This window comes from Paramacrobiotus metropolitanus, unplaced genomic scaffold (genome assembly GCF_019649055.1).
Source record: "Paramacrobiotus metropolitanus isolate TYO unplaced genomic scaffold, Prichtersi_v1.0 Parri_scaffold0000057, whole genome shotgun sequence".
Lineage (NCBI taxonomy): Eukaryota > Metazoa > Tardigrada > Eutardigrada > Parachela > Macrobiotidae > Paramacrobiotus > Paramacrobiotus metropolitanus.
In genome coordinates, this window is record NW_026570277.1 from 524,230 (window position 1) to 540,694 (window position 16,465).

The window sequence follows — 16,465 nt, forward strand, 5'->3', positions numbered from 1 at the left end:
ACAATATCAGGTTACTCTTTTATACGAATAATTCTTAATTTCACTGAAACCGGTCGGGCTTTAATTTCTGATAATATTACTATTTACCTGATAGTAGTACGTAGTAATTTTTACTGTTGTCGTTAGTTACGCAGTCTTAGGTTAAAAATCCAGCCATCCGGTATAATCCGCAATCAGTAGCCGGTAACCGATTATCACAAACGCGGCCTCGATTGCACAGTGGTATATGGGGATGTCAACCGCCTTCGCTGCCAGTCGATGATACTTCCCGCGGATGTCAAGAGTGCGAACCCACTGCATATGATGGTTTGCGATGTATTGAAGTGTGGATTGGGATGTGTATGACGGCACTGCCGTCGTCAGAAATATGGTCTAGCTTCTGGACGAAACCTTTCCTCAGATTTCTGGTTATAAATGGAATCCTGTTTCTCCTGCTGTTAGCTGCGATTATAATTCCTGGGTAGACAGCCAGGTAAACGATTCAGTGAAGTGTTATCGAAAACAGGATTATCAAAAAATATTGTTAATGACTTTTGTATTGAACACACGCTATTATTTATTTGTTTTATTTATTATTGTTTATTTGTTTTATTTATTTAGTATGAATTATGTTTGGTGTTTGGTATGTCAGTTTATTATGTTTAGTATGTCTGTGTTGTGTTTAGTATCTGTTTAGTATGTGTTTATCATGTTTAGTATGGGTTTAATATGTCTGTTCAGCATGGTTATTATGTTTTCTTTATTCCGTTTAGTATGTCTGTTCGACAAAATAATTGCCGACAATCTTATTACAGTTCGTGTTTTCTAACGCTATCCTCGTACGGTGGGTGTTGCATCGGTTATGGAAAATAGACAGGCGTCTGTTTACTCTGTTTACTCGTATCTATACGATCGTTATGGTATAAAATTTGGTGCATTTTACGTAGGTGGTTTAATAAGCCTGCTGTGTACATAAACAATCGCAGAGGCAGCAGTAAACGCCCAGACAAAGCATATTCTCGCAAATCGATAGCTCATTTCGCTTTCCCGAATTTTCGTTTTCTTTCCGATATTCTGCCATTACACGGGCCGCTGATAGCGTAAGTGTTCTGCTTTACAAACTGATTTTAAAAGCTCACGTGTTAAAAGATGTGAAGACGTGTATGACGCTTCAGAATAGAAGTTAACGTGGTATACCTAAAGTAAGTGGTGCAGCAAAAACCAAAACTTTATTGTTGAACGTACTATCTCAAGTGACCGCGTGATGTTGTGTGATAAAAGCACAGAGGAAAATGCACACTGTCGAATTTTCCAGCCAAACCGGAATCTGGGCATCGAGTTAAGTGGAATACTTAGAAATTCATGCTGGAAATCCGCTGACATTGGCGGATCGACTCGTCTGTGTGATGAGTCAGGATGATAAGGACGATTTCGATTTCAGTATTACCTGGAAAAACGCATAAATAAAGCAAAGCGTGTACACATATCGGCATCGCTACGGTGGCATTTTGCGGGACACAGTTGATCAACAAAATAAGTATGCCGAAACTGGAAGAGCTGCTCGGTCTCGCCGTCTTGTTACTCTTGGGTAAGCGCTGTGACCTTTTTTTCTTTTTAAAAGTTAACTTTATCATTAATACAGGCGCTATGTTTCGCTATGCTGGAAAACAATACTGAAGCATGCTTTGCCTTGCCGTTTAATTTATTCGTACATCACTTACTGTGCTCTACAATGGCGCTCTTCTTTGTGTTTACTGTGGTTGCAAAACAGTTGTGCTGTACCGTCTTGCTTCCTTTGAAGCTTCATACGGAAAGACTGTTGCTTATTAAATGAATATTTTACGAATTTTTAGAATCATAAAAAATATAACTTTTGCCGTATACGGATATGCTATACATAAATCTATTGGTATATATTCGTAGATTTTGATATAATTCTATACCTAAGTACATTGTCAATAGCATGTTTACGTGAATACCGGTGATGGCTTAAGTACGATGAAATTTTGTATACTGTTACTATGCATTTTCCAAACGTCGGTCCAGCCAGAAATAAGTGCATGGTGCTATAATATCTACACATCCACCGCAATAGGTGCCAGTGTAATTTGATACTGCAGGTCTCTTCTTCAAGGGAGCCCAAGCCGCACCTGATGGTTATGGCTGGGGAGGCGGTTGTTATGGCGGCGGCTGGGGTGATGGCTGGGGTCGTGATAAATGATTGGAAATCAGCCGCGGCATCCGAAGTCCTGCAGAATTATTCACCCCATATAAAGACAGTTTACCCTGAAATAACCGTAGTTTTCCCAGCTTAAGAAGGCCGGTATTCAGACGTCCATCAACATGGACTGTGTTGTCCCGTTTATGCCTGCGTAATTGCGCTTTTGGTATTTTCTGATAGACTGTATAAGCCTGGCTTAATCAAGCATTTTTAGGTGAAAATAAATATTTATTAAGCTTCGCAGCGGTCAAGCTACTGTGGTACACACAAAACTTGTTCCGGCACCCATAAGCTTCAAGTGCGACTACGTACTTGCATGCACGTCTGCTAACTATTATCTGAGATTTTCTCATAATTTTCATCTTACTAGCAGCCTTATCGAATTGTACTTAAATAGTGGACGTCAAACGGCTACAGGAAAAATGTACCAAACGCTTCCGCGCGACCCAAAAGATTTTGTTCTTTACGGCTGTTTACACCATGATCCGCATCACGTGGAAAACAACGGTTCTGGTTTCATAACTCAGGTAGTAAATTGAGCGGAAAATACTTATTACCTGCTGTGTTAACCAATAGCCGATGTTTGTAGTAATATTACAAAATCCTAACCATCTATATTAAGGCGTACAATCGCCATCGGGTGGATGTGTCTGATAGTTTTCCTGTTAATCACTGATTAAACAGGCTGTTGAATGAAGCGATGTTTTAGTTAAAAAAAGATAATTTTAATGTTGGTCTTCCGTCGTACATGGCGGCAATTTTAACGGCTAAATTTTGAAATAAAGTTTGCGAGTCTGCGGCAGTGTTTGTTTTCACTTGTGACCTTTTCGTGATTGTTAGCAACACTACCATCTCAGATGTGATATCTGGTTTCATTGGTTCCGCCTGATAAGCGTACCATTTTGATACTTTTTAACCTGACTCTTTCAAATATGTACATATATCATATTATATGTGTGTTTCCTTAGGAAAAAGCATTGCTGGTTGTTTTGCGCAGCTATTTATCGTTTTTGCCGATTCCGATTGGGCTATCCTGTTCGTCAGCAAGCACTGTACCATAATTTTGTGTTGTGTGTGCGCCAGACATGATAAAAATTTAAAAGCAATCATTATTTCAGTTTGGATTTTGTACTTACTGCATTTGAAATTTACAGAAATACATAATATGTAATGCAATTCGTTAAAAGTCTGTGTAAAAACTGACTCGGCAGGCCTATGTAATACACTGTACCAGTACATACGAGTGCTGCGCATGCACAGTACATTCTACAGTACCAAAAACCAACCACGCTGAAGCTCTGATTGCCGTGTACCTATACGACATAATACGAGCAACTAGGAAGTACAGTGTACTTCTTTCAAAATTAATACGACATCGGGCGTCAGTTTAAACAGGCTACATTAATAGCACTTTCGATAAATCGATAACTGTCATCGATCCGAGATGTAAGCATTGTCTTCCAGTACAGCACAACCTTTGCTTTGCAAACCCATGGACACACTATACCACGGCAGCAAATTATACTGCGCGTGCTGGCCTTGTAAGACCGAGATCGATCGTGTAGTACGAGTTTCCTTAGAGTATTTACATAGAGTGCTCTGCAATGTGTTGCAACATCGCTGTGCACTGTGCAGTGTATTGAAATACTGAAATATTTTTATATACTACAAAGCATTCAGACCGATAGTCCAAATCCAACGCTTTCCCGTTATACAGAATTCTGCACAGTTAACTGAATTAAAATGAGACCATGTTGATTCATGCAAAAAAATGAGAAAACATCGTCGAGGTTGTCAGTCCTTTTTGCATAGACATCATTCCTGGGCTTACCAGGAAATTGTCGCAGAAGCGTTTGTCGTGCTTTGGGTGGCTTGTCAACTGTCGTGGATATTTGCTGCTCGCATTCTTCCTAACTTGAGACCAACGAGGGCCGATCCGCGCAGGAAAACGTATCTCGACTTCCTTCTGAATTCGCTGGGATATGTAAGTGGCTGTGTAAAAGTTATAATTAGGTTTAACCAGATAAACTGGCTGTCAAACATTTCTATCCACTTCGGATGTTACTTGCAGATCTACTTTATTTCAAAACGTATTTCCTTGATCCACAGGTGCAGAAGTGATGTGAAACCTTGTGAGCAATTGTACGCATCACAAACATCCGTTTGCACTTTGCGCCTTAGAGTTTAACTAACACTGCCGAAACAGAAGACAAAATCGCCGAGCTGTATTCACTTTATGCTTCGTGTTTCTTTAACTGTTTTTTATTTGATTACAGAGCGATACTTCTGTTGAATACATATTGCTGTGTGTCTTAAACAGGATCTTGACGGATGTTTCTGGGACCGCGTAGTCTCTTACTGGCAGGAATCCGAAAAAATTCCACAGAATCACAGCGTACTCTTTGGTTACATTGGTGCATACCTGACTCTTTGCGCAACGGCGACCCTCTTCCTGTGGTTCCTTAGCTATCTTCTAGATAGTCGCTCATGGCGTCTGCCTTCCTACAAAGCATATCACGTACCTTTCTGCTCCGCAGTCAGCCGGTTCTTCGGCTACGCCTACAGCGATTCACCGTGCTTTGTATCGGAGACGGTAGGTCGCAGCAGCGCAGAAGCAGCCGTAGATACTATGGAGGCCGTCACCTCCGGTGAGACGGATTCCGATTCTCAAACAAATCAGCAACCGACATTTCGCACGATCAAAGATGTCCCGGCTTGCTTCCGTGGATCGATTCGCTTTGGATACTTTTTATTTGCAGTGGTACCGTTTATACTTATATCCATATTTCTTTGGGTTTCTTTTTAACGACGCCACTGTCATGGTTGGCCGGGTTTATGACAAGGATAGCCGTAATGCTTTATGGCGACGAAGCAGTTTTCCCATGCTGTGTCACCTTTATCACGATCCTCTCCATATACTGCTGCGGTAGAATGTCGGGTCTGTGGATGCGAGAAAGCTATCTGTGGTCGCTGTGGAACAAGATCAGGTAAAATGTTCGGCTATATAGGTGCTACAACTTTTTCAACTTCCCTTCAAACGACCTGGTCCGTGATGATAGTCGATGATAAAATTTTTCAAAATGCTAAAGTTGTTAATCTAAATCAAATTAAATGTATATGTGAACAACAAACCTACGGGTAGTTTATCTGTTGCGCAGGACATTACGCGGAAGGCCAAGTCCACCAACATGCGATGCAGAACCACTCGGGTGCGAAGAAGATGAGTAACGTGTTTATGTTATGCGAGCTTGGGAAGTGTGGTTTGGACTGTTTTCGTACGGTGCGAGCGTTCTCGGCAACGTGGATCCTCTGTACGAACCGTTTCCAAGAACTGCTTCTTCGAAGAAAACTACCAGATATCAACGGAATTCTGGTAATATCTGGCAGCCTTTTTCTTTGGCTATAAACTGAAGTTTCAATTCCTCAGCGGACATCCTGGCAAACAACTCAATGGAATCGAGCAAAAACGTAAGAAGCGTAAAAAAATAATTTTCTAAAGCTTTCGTAACGGAAATGGCTCGGCAGATGGTACTGATTTTGTACTTATCCACTGGTGCATTTTTTGGTATTGTTTAACACCAGTCTAACTAAGCAACATGCGCGGTATTCGTAGTTTCTGAAGCCTGCCGTGGCTCTGGTTTCCTACTGGACGGATGTGAGCCAAATGTTGGGAAACACGACCAACGTATCCACTTTCGCAGACCTGTCGGTTATCTCACAAACAGCCGGAAGTGCTTTTGTGGTCTGGAGTGGGACGCTGACCTTCATATCGTTTGTACTTGCGTTTATGGGCGAGATCGGGTGTTGTAGCGCTGTTATCGGTTTCTGTCGCAGGGCTCGCGAAAATCCACAACCGGAAGGGGAGAGGTATGATTCCAGAAACACCAACTGCAAAGAATTGTGGACAGTTAACTACTAAACTGTATATTGTGGTCAGATCATGTGGCACTGAAACTCTGATTACCGTACACCTTTTATATGGCTATGCGACTAATGCGAGTAATACGGACGTCAACTGAGACCGGCTACAAACAGCACTTTCGATAAATCGATAAATTTTACCGATCGTTTCCCAGTTCCCACTAACCGAGATTTAAACTTTGTCTTTCTAGTACAGTATAACCATCCCTTCACAGATCGATGGAAATCGCTAAACAGAGGCGCTTCAATATCCTGGGCCAAACTATGCATGCTGCGCATGCTGGCCTAGTGAATCCCAGATCGATCGTGTACACCGCGTTTCCCTACAGCACTTACATACCGCAATGGGAGGGCGTAATTCATGACCTGCGCTCTACAGTGTATTGAAATATCGCTCTGCAGTATATTGAAATAATTACTGAAATGTCCACGGGTATAGCACAACATTGAAACCCGTGCAGTTACGCGGTGCGATGCTATCCCATTATGCAGAACTGTATGACAGTGAAATAAGTTAAAACAAGTTTAAGTCGATTCACGCACGAAAATGAGAAACTATCGCAGAGATTGTCGAGCTTATCTGCAAAGACATCAATCCTGGGTCTATCACGAAGTTGTCGCCGAAGCCTTTGTTGTGCTATGGGTGGCTTGTCAGTTGTCGGGGATATTTGCTGTTCGCATACTTCGTAACTGGAGACCAACGAGAACCGATCCGCGCAGTAAAAGCTCTTTCGATTTCCTTCTGAACCTGCTGGGATATGTAAGTGCTTTAAGTGGTCAAGTACTACGGTATGTATGCCGTGAACACGTAAAGCCAGAAAAATACTGTAGAGCATAACCCTGCACTTGAAAGCTTTTTTTACAGCTTAGAGAGACGCAGGCTGTAGGAGCACATTCACCATTCACATGTGCTGCCTATGACTAGGCAGGCAGAACATGTGAGTGCAGTGCAGTCGGCTCCTGTCGTACGAAAAGGCTGTCAAGTGCAGGGTTACTCTACAGTAACTGTATATATATTCTAACCACTTCGAATGTTATCAGGTCTATTTTTAAAAAATTCTTATCCATATTACACAGATTCAGAATAGTGCACAAAAGTAATACATAATATAGCAGACACTATGTCGCAACATTCTTCCTCCCGGTGTGCGAATTTTTGTTTGGAACACTGTTAAAAAACTTCGGCAACAACAGAGGGAAACACCGAGCAATAATCACTTTGAACTGTACACGTTTTTTAGTTTTATTTATACTGTACCTTTGCCCAGCGATGCATGCTGGTTTGTGTCTTACAATAGGATGTCGACGGATGTTTCTGGGATCGTGTGCTCTCATTCTGGCAAAGATCTGACGAAATTCCGCTGAATCACAGGCTTCACAGCGTGCGCTTTGGTTACGTTGGTGTGTACCTGTCCCTTTGCGCAACGGCAATCCTCTTCCTGTGGTTCAGCTGCTACCTTCTTGCTAATCGCTCCTGGCGTTTGCCTCTCTACAAATCATACCATGTACCGTTCTGCTCAGCTTTCAGCCGGTTCTTCCGGTACGCCCACAGCGATTCACCGTACGTTATAGCGGAGACGGTTGGTTGTGGCAGTGCAGAAGCTGCCGTTGATACCGTGGAGGTTGTCACCTCCAGTGAGACCGATTCGAACACTCAAATTGACCAGCGGCCACCGTTTTACACCATCAGAGATGTTCCCGCTTGTTTACGTGGATGGGTGAGCTTGGGATATCTCCTATTTGCTGTGGTGCCGTTTATGTTTCTATCCGTATTTGTTTGGGTGACTATTCTCACGATCCCACTGGTATGGACAGCCGGATTTCTGGCACGAATAGTTGTCATGCAGAACGGGGACGAGACAGTTTTCCCATGCTGCGTGGCCCTTATCGCCGCGCTCTCCGCTTACTGCTGCGGACGCATGTCAGGGTTGTGGATGCAGGAAAGCTATTTGTGGTCACTGTGGAATAAATTCAGGTAAAAATTTCGAACACGAAGAGCTACTGTACTGCACATTCTTAAATTACACTGTTAACGATTCGGTTTGCGGTGAAAGTTTCTCTTGGGAATTAATTAGATATGAAAGTAATAATTATTTTTAGTCGTAACCAAATTTGTCTATTTAAGTTCGGTAGCAGATCTCGACTACTTGGCAAAAGCAACCGTAATCCATAACAGATTTTCGCGAACTGGGTTCACTATGCAGGACATTACGCGATGGCCAACCGGTTCCGCTACAATTCGATGCAAACACAGCAAATCACTGCGTGTGCGAAGAAAACGAAACCCAGGCATATATTTTCCGCACATGGGAAGTGTGGCTGGGACTGTTTTCGTATGGTGCGGTCGTCCTGGATCACGCGGATTCCCTTTTCGAACTCAGTCATTGGCACCCATTCTGTTTGGCCACAAACTGCATCTCAAATTCCTCAGTGGATGTCACGGTAAGCATTCTCCGAAATCCAATAACGGTGTACGAAAGCGTTTTTGTATTGTTCTATGTTATTCCACAGTAAGTTTCATAGTTTTCATTGTGTACATAGTTTCTGAAGCCTGTTGTGGCGGTGGTTTCATACTGGACGGACGTGAGCCAGATACTGGTAAATACAACCAACGTAACCCTTGCACCGGACCTGTCGGTTATCTCTCAAACAACGGGAAAGGCTTTTATGGTCTGGAGTGGTGCGACTACCGCCATTGCGTTTTTATTTGCGTTTGGCAGCGAAATAGGATGTTGCATCGCTCTCTATTGTAGCGCTTGCGAAGCTCCACAACCGGCGCGGGAGAGGTATGATGCCAGAAACTGTAGAAGAACCACATTACTGCCGACTGCAGCCATTGCATTACACGATAATCACGATTAGACGCCCCTTACGCTAATCCATACTGCAAAAATCGTACACGCCATTTGGCTCCCACAAATAATTGAATCTGTAAACAGCTCTGTCAAGCCGTTGGTATTTTGTACAGGTCTGAATTACCATTTTGTGCCTGCTTACCGTGGATGGGGATGCTACGTATCATCATTCATTTCACAGCCAGACCGCTGATGTGGTACCTGCTTCCGTGGACCCTAACGCAGTTCTTGCTCCCGGAACAACTGCAACTCCCCGGCATTTTGTTGATATTGACAATCATTCTTGCATGGGTTGGTTATGCATGGATCCGACATGTTAAATTACAATGGAAAAACGGCGATATAGTATATTTTATGCCATTTTCACGCTGGCTCTATCGACGGAAAGCGACAGAAGCTCTAGCAAACCTTCACCCAGACGAGGAAAATGCCTTGTGATACACAACTAATTCGCACCAGCAGGCCGTCATTCAGTATTCATCTAACTAATCCTGCAACATGGCATAGATCTCGGTTTCCAGCATGAATAATATGATTAACAGGGAGTTGCCACCGGCGGCCCAGCCTTCAAGAGAACGGGCTTGAGATATCAGCACCGCGTTACAAAACGTGCAAATGCTACCGTCTCCGCGCACTCCAGAAAGAGTAAATGCTAATCTTCAGTCTTCCGCTATGTACAATTTTCCTCCAATTTCTGGTTTGGTTAGGGAAGCTTTTTCGGCTGCTATTGACAGCAATCTTAATTCGTCGGACATTCAATTAAGCGAAGCAGTGAAGTTTTAAATAAAAAGTAAGACAATGATTTTTTAAAGAAGCATTAATAACGAAACCACGAATTAGACAACGAACGAATTAAGCAACGAATCTTTTGCAGCTAAGCTTTTGAAATAGATTGGAAATATACAGACGTGCGTTCCAGGTTTTTGAGTTCATGAATACCTTATATAGACGTGCGTTGTTAATAATTGTAAAAGCCTATTGTGGCTGTGGTGTCAAACTGTGCGGAAGTGCGCCACGTTATGGGAAACGCGACCAATCATTGGTCGCGTCAATTTACCATTTGTCAATTTTTATCATTGGTCAATTTAATCAATTTACCTGACCTGTCGGTACACCATCAAAGACGTCCCCGAAAACCTCCGTGGATGGGTCAGCTTGGGATACTGCGTACTTGCTGTAATGCCGTTTATGCTTCTATCCATTTTTCTCTGGGTGATTTTTTTGACGACACCCTTGGCGTGGCTGGCCGGATTTGTGGCACGGTTAGTCGATATGCATTGTGGCGACAAAGCAGTTTTCACATGCTGCGTGACCTTTATTGTCGTGCACTCCTTATACTGTTGCGGAAGAATGTCGGGGTTGTGGATGCGGGAAAGCTATTTGTGGTCAGTGTGGAACAAAATCAGGTAACGATCGTCAATGTTAAACCTTGTATAGATTATACTTCAATCGACTCGGTCCGTAGTGTTAGTCCTGATGAAATATTTTTTGTGGTAATGCCTCTTATATTTGTATTTGTAAGTAAGTGTGATTAACCCAACAAAATTTATTTTAAGTAAGCAGCAGATTTGGAATTACTTTTCAAAAACAGAATCCCGTAACCCATAACACATTGTTGTAAACTGCGTTGACTGCGCAGAATATCACGCGATTGCCAACCAGCTCCATTCAAACTGCCTGCAGACTCCAGCGTGTGCTACGAAGATAAATCCGATGCACATATTATTCGATCCTGGGAAGTGTGGTTTGGACTATTTTTGTACGGTACAGGCGTGACCGCCATCGTGGATTCGCTGTGGGAAACCTCGGTTGATTATTGCCAATGAGCCAACCTCTACATAACTCGCGCTTCCCATAGCACGAACCGCGCTGGCCAGGATTCGGCTGATTTTCCTGCTGTGAATAGATAAATTCACAACTTAACAAACTCAAGTGTGTCAACGTAGGCTCCGCTGATTTCTCAGGAACCGACACTCCACCGCTTCGTACATACAAGAGTGCATACTGTACAGTACTGTACGTAATGTACAACTACGTTATTCAGATACCGTAATTATCGAATTAAGTTACAAATGACCACGTGCTCAATTACATGGGCTTGTACTTCAAACCAGCTTATACTTTAGTATTTACCCATATTTGCTTATAACTCAAACGACAATTACTTGTAGCTTCAGATAATTACGGTACATCTGCAGTAGAGATTTAGCACCAGAAGACTTACAGTAATTTTACACTAGAAAATAATAATACCAAACATTTAAAAACTAAAAAATAAGTAAATGCGAAATGTAGGAGGACTTGAGGATTGCACAGAGTCCAAATTTTAGCTCGGTATTTCCGGTTTCAAAAGCCCATTGCACTCATTGGGCTGCAGACTATCTGCCTGTCGTGGACTGGGTGTCAGTTTACGGAAACGGCGAAGATACGGTTCATAGCGGCCTTCTTTCCATTGCCTTTGTACATGGCGTATCCACACATAATACATCCATACAAGAATTCCGGTCAGTACCAGAAGAACGCCGGGCAGCTGCAGGTGTTCCGGGAGAAAGAACTGCGCCAGGGGCCACGGTAGCGCTGCCCACATCAGCGGTCGGGCAAAGATAATAATAGCAAAACGGTCGACCCACACTGCCGTTACGCACGCGCAATGGGTCGCCTCGGGCCTGTTGAAAGAAAAATCTGCCTTTGGATACAGGTTTTGCGTTACGACTATTCAAGTACTTATGCACATTGTGCCCGGGACCAAGAAATTTAAATTTTCGTTTCAACGCATATTGCGGTGACAAGCGATTCGTTTGCCGAACTCAGTGCTGGCGATTTTGCCCACTGGGTGTGAACTTGTCAAGCATATTCTTATTTTACTCCCAAATTTTGAACCGCGAACCGATTACCATTATTTCTAATTTTACCTAATATCTTCAGAAAAATCTTTACCAGTATTTTTTATGCGAAAAATCTGCTGAGCGCGTTATCAGAAGTTTTAGCGAGTGCACCTGAATGTGAATTCCTTCTTGAGGCCACTTCCCTAGAGTACTTGTACGCGCGATTTACCACAGTTGGCTGTAAATAACAGGAAAAATGGTTGTATCATTAGCATACCTCTTCTTAGCCGCTTGCGCAGGTTTAGCCCAGCGATTCCTCTTGGGACAGCACCTGCCGCGTATACAACAAACGATGCAGGCTACGATCGCCACTGCGACACCTACAGCTTCCGCAGCTGCCAGCAGTATCCAGGGTAAAAGTCCCATGAAGACAACTGTACCGCCCCATGCCAGAAAAGCGATTCCTATTGGTTGCGAAATAACCGTTAAATCTGATGAAACGGTCAGGTTGGTTGTGTTTCCCAGGTTATTGCTGATATCCACCCAGTACGAAACTAGTGCCGCAAAAGGCCGTACCATCTGTAGCATACCATGATTGTTAGAGTTTTACAATGCTTCCAAAGTCGATGAAAAAGCGTAGCAGCATTTGAAATACCGGTATTTATGTTTCAGTAAATATGATTCCAATACTAACAAATACATCTTTTAGGTATGCTTTCCCAACTCGTGTTTACCCAGGCGGCTCGGCTTTTTGGTATGTAATTAATAACTCTGAATCTATTGCATAGTTCTTCATACAGTTCTGATCCATACGTGATTCTACTCGTATATGTGTACTCGTATATTGATACTGCACGAGCCTTATATAGATATAATATAGAATTTATTTTAATGTATCGTATAGATATGGATCATAATTATGATCCATATTTTTACGATACTGCCAAAGTCCACAACCGGGCTAACATAAGTAAGAAACGCGGACGTCGGTACATAAAATTTAATAGTTTTTGTTCACCATGGTACATGCTACAATCTGCAAATTTTCCATGGTTTACTTACATAATTGTCCGCCGAAGAATTGAGAGTGCAGCTCACTGCAGCGCCGATAGCCCAAGGCTTAAAATCGGCCAACGCGGGACTTTGCGGAAAGGCTTGGACCAGAGAATACGAGTTTAGGTATACACCAAGCCCGAAGGTTAAGAGCCCAATCCATGCTTCGTATTCTCGCACCACCTCCGTATCTGACCCTAAGGCCTTTGGAACGGGTATTGTTGGCAGCGGTTTACGTCTGCATAAAGCCCTAGGTAATAGGGAATTTGTAATCACTAACTGTAGTACTGTACACGCCTTGCAGCTGCAGGTCTGCAATTGTAATTTCGTGTTCACTATTTGATTATTCCGGTTATACAGTTTTTGGACCGTGGACTAGATGTGACAGTTATCCGTTTACTTGATCCTATACCGATGTTTCTGTATGTAATGAAACTGTATATGCCAGCTGCTACCTTATTTGACTGCAAAAAGAGGATAGATAGCTCTCTCGCATCCACAATCGCCACATCCTCCCACAGCAGTATATGGATAGTACCGTCATAAAGGTCACGCAGAAGGGAAAAATCACTTGCTCGCCCAACAGCGTTACGAAGGATAGTGTGATGATTCCAGCCAACCACACCAACGGTATGGTCAATACTGCGGCCCACAGAAATAACGCCAGATATACGAACGGAAACCAAACCAAAGCAAAGAACGCGACACATATCACGGTTTGCCATCGTTCGGGTAGATCTTCAATTCTGCGACAGGCACGTTTCTGCTTCTCGCCTTGGGACGGAGTGGTATCAGCGATCACAACGGTGATCGCTCCAGTGGTGTCCTCGCTGCCATTATTATTCGGTGATTCGGATGAGGGGATCAAAGCGACCGGGGTTCACAGGAGTATCGCTATCGGGAGAACCAAAAAAACGGCTGATGGTTTGGCAGAGTGGTAGGTGCTGTGATGGATAACCGGGCAACCGCCAGTAACGATTGGCCCATAGATAACAACAAAAGGAAACGAAGAGCGTCCCCGTTGCGAAAAACAACAAATATGTTCCGATGAAGCCAAAGTTAATTCTGATCTCGCTTAGGCTTTCCGTGGACTGGCCGGAGGCTTCCCAATAAGACATGACCCGATCCCAAAAACATCCATTCGTTTCCTGCCAGAAAATACGGTAAATGCAATTCGGATTTATAGCATTTTAAGTAACCTTCGAAAGGAAAGGCGCGCGCAAACAGAATTCTCATTACTATTAATATTTACAAAAATGTGCCAAGACGAACGTGAGGAGGTGTTAGTGTAACTTTAAATAAACCACTACAGATGACGTTTTTATCGGCATCAGCCTACACACATAACAATACGCCTGCGCGGATTTACACTAAGTAAAATGATAAAATTAAGGGCAGTCGATTGCCTCAACCGTGTACGGCTGCAGCGGGCGGTTGTCAGGCGACAGCAAAACGCCATTCTGTGTTATAAAATTGGTCGCCTCGTCGTTACTTTCTCCATTGACTTCTGTGTCAAACTCAAACACTTGCACCTCGTTTATTTCTCAGAATTACCTATCCGATATCTTAAAAGATAGGGAAAAATAAAGAAGATTTCTGAACCAAAAAGGTGCTACAGAAAGCAAATAAGACAATATAGAGCCATTAGGGATTTCTCGTAGACAAAGCACTGAATGCATGGTCAAGGTGTACGCAGAGATCCTATTCTATGTCTACGAGAACCTGAAATGGGAACATCTTGGCATAATCACTATCAGTGGCACCTTGTTTGGTATCGAAAAACGTCTTAACGCGAGGTTCCCAGTGGTTCGGTCCCTTTGCGGTAACTCTTATAACACGGTCATAGCACGACTTTACATCAAACGCACTTGACGATATATCAGGAAAATGATTTTACTACATTATAGCGTTAGCAAAAAGTTTATTTTGTTCACAGTAAACTAATTGTGAAGTTTTAAAGTCAAAAATTTTAGGGTGAAATTTACTGAGTACTGTTCATCCAAAAAAAGTTTGGGAAACGCTTTTCGGTGCGGAAACAGTGTGAAAGCTTATCACACATTGGAAATTTCAATATCATTCCTATTAAAAATTTAAAGTGCAAAAAACCGATCCAGGGGTGGTGGGGTGGTGCCGCCCCTGAACGTTTTCTGCTATAACTCTCAAAGCATACAGGATATCAAAAAACGGTATGTGTAACAAGCTCAGCAGGTAGCGCTCGATTTAATGACACTTTTTGAGTAATTTTTTGATAACGCGTTGATTTGATGTGAAATTAAGTTTGATTTCTCACGAAACGCGTTTAAAGTCTATCGTGGTTTGTTGCGCTATGTTCAGTACAGAAAATCTACAGCTGGAACGCTGAGTGAAGCAAATGAAAGGACAGAAGGGCTGGAGACTGCCGACGCGCACGCCGCATGCAGAGACAATAGCCGTCGGTCAACTAAGTTATCACACCATCCTGTCACTAATTGCTTCGGCTCAGCATTCCTTTGAAACGGCTGATTACTTCACCTGCGCTAACAATAGCTTTGCATCAGAATCCCATCCATCGCTCTTGACTATAAAAGACCTGATTCATAACCCGGATAGTCTAAAGGCAGCGCTAGCCGATTTTTCTCTGTTGAACAGCGCTTCCCCCTACGGCACTCATAACGGAAAATCGTTTTTTAACGTAAACAACTTTTTTACATACATGATAGCGCCATATTCTGATAGAGGAGACTTTATTCTTTACAATGAGCTATAAACCCCAAAATGAATTTCCACTGGGAACCTCGCGTTAATTTTTTCTGTATCTTTGGAGATATCGGTTGCGTTTTTACATTCAGAAATCCGTAAGACACAAGTCGATGAGCTTAACGTATAAGTCTATGGGATGGAACACTGTGAGGCGACCAATTTCATAGCATTGCACGCTGTTTTGCCAGCCGCCCAGGGAGGCGTACACGGTTGAGGCAATCGACTGCCCTTAATTTAAATACAGATTGTTAATGTGGATCGAAGTATCTTCAATTTAAAAGTACAGTAGCAATGCTAGAAGCAATTATTTCTTTAGAAAAATGTCCTAATTTTTGCATCTATAACACTGAACCGCAGCAAGTAAGGCAGAAGAATTTATTATATTCACTTACATATCCAAGAAAACCCAAAACGCTGTCGAAGTACGTTGCCTCACGTAGATCGGCTCTGGTTGGTTTCCAACTGGGGAGTACGCGAGCGGCAAATATCACCGACAACTGACAAGCTATCCACAACACTACACAACTTTCTGCTACGATTTCCTGATAAACCCAACAAAGATCTCTCGTCAGAACATTAATTAAATCTCGACAAAATGTCTTCATTTTTGAATTAATGTGGGACCGTGGTTCAGTTTATAGAATAATTATAAACTAATAATGATAATTGTATTAACCCAAACTAACCATGTAACGAACCTCGATCGTCCGTACACTATAATGGTATTAGCCCCATTCGGTTGTTTGAAGTTTCTGCAACAATTGTACTCGTACTCTAGTTTACAACTGTGTTACGATCGATCGCGGCAACACGCGGCCAGCTGTTCCCGTGTGCTCCCCTTTTATATGGCTTTACTACAGCGTGTTATGAAG

General features: G+C 42.8%; 2 protein-coding genes and 1 long non-coding RNA gene across 4 annotated transcripts; 2 read left to right on the top strand and 1 right to left on the bottom strand.

Annotated features, from left to right (window-relative positions):
• Positions 1–1,064: 1,064 nt before the first annotated feature.
• On the top strand, positions 1,065–2,997 carry LOC129592943 (uncharacterized). Its single transcript, XR_008691025.1, has 3 exons — positions 1,065–1,079; positions 1,295–1,567; positions 2,100–2,997. It is a non-coding gene; the product is annotated as an uncharacterized LOC129592943 (long non-coding RNA).
• Positions 2,998–3,864: 867 nt separating this feature from the next.
• LOC129592889 (uncharacterized) lies at positions 3,865–9,878 on the top strand. Its single transcript, XM_055489033.1, has 10 exons — positions 3,865–4,184; positions 4,310–4,342; positions 4,521–5,187; positions 5,359–5,668; positions 5,814–6,067; positions 6,313–6,881; positions 7,420–8,096; positions 8,326–8,563; positions 8,663–8,907; positions 9,090–9,878. Exons 6-10 carry the CDS (start codon positions 6,669–6,671, stop codon positions 9,412–9,414), a joined length of 1,698 nt encoding a protein of 565 aa, XP_055345008.1. The 5' UTR covers positions 3,865–4,184; positions 4,310–4,342; positions 4,521–5,187; positions 5,359–5,668; positions 5,814–6,067; positions 6,313–6,668; the 3' UTR covers positions 9,415–9,878.
• Positions 9,879–11,163: 1,285 nt separating this feature from the next.
• LOC129592907 (uncharacterized) lies at positions 11,164–16,340 on the bottom strand. 2 transcript variants are annotated; one of them, XM_055489060.1, is made up of 5 exons: positions 15,986–16,340; positions 13,310–14,002; positions 12,864–13,092; positions 12,079–12,380; positions 11,164–11,642 (listed from the first exon to the last, which is right to left on the bottom strand). In XM_055489060.1, the coding sequence occupies exons 2-5, from the start codon at positions 13,396–13,398 to the stop codon at positions 11,303–11,305; spliced, it is 960 nt and encodes a 319-aa protein (XP_055345035.1). In that variant the 5' UTR covers positions 13,399–14,002; positions 15,986–16,340; the 3' UTR covers positions 11,164–11,302. The 2 variants fall into 2 exon arrangements, with proteins under 2 accessions (XP_055345035.1, XP_055345034.1); XM_055489059.1 differs by having other exon boundaries at positions 12,864–13,104.
• Positions 16,341–16,465: the final 125 nt, after the last annotated feature.

Bases quoted from the DNA above. Each gene is read 5' to 3' on its own strand.
- LOC129592889 (XM_055489033.1), top strand. From the start codon at position 6,669: ATGAGAAACTATCGCAGAGATTGTCGAGCTTATCTGCAAAGACATCAA. The intron at 6,882-7,419 runs GTAAGTGCTTTA...GTCTTACAATAG, and splicing joins TTCTGAACCTGCTGGGATAT to GATGTCGACGGATGTTTCTG. The intron at 8,908-9,089 runs GTATGATGCCAG...TATTTTGTACAG, and splicing joins CCACAACCGGCGCGGGAGAG to GTCTGAATTACCATTTTGTG.
- LOC129592907 (XM_055489059.1), bottom strand. From the start codon at position 13,398: ATGACGGTACTATCCATATACTGCTGTGGGAGGATGTGGCGATTGTGG. The intron at 13,105-13,309 runs GTAGCAGCTGGC...CCTATTACCTAG, and splicing joins TCTTTTTGCAGTCAAATAAG to GGCTTTATGCAGACGTAAAC. The intron at 12,381-12,863 runs GTAAGTAAACCA...GGTATGCTACAG, and splicing joins ATTCTTCGGCGGACAATTAT to ATGGTACGGCCTTTTGCGGC.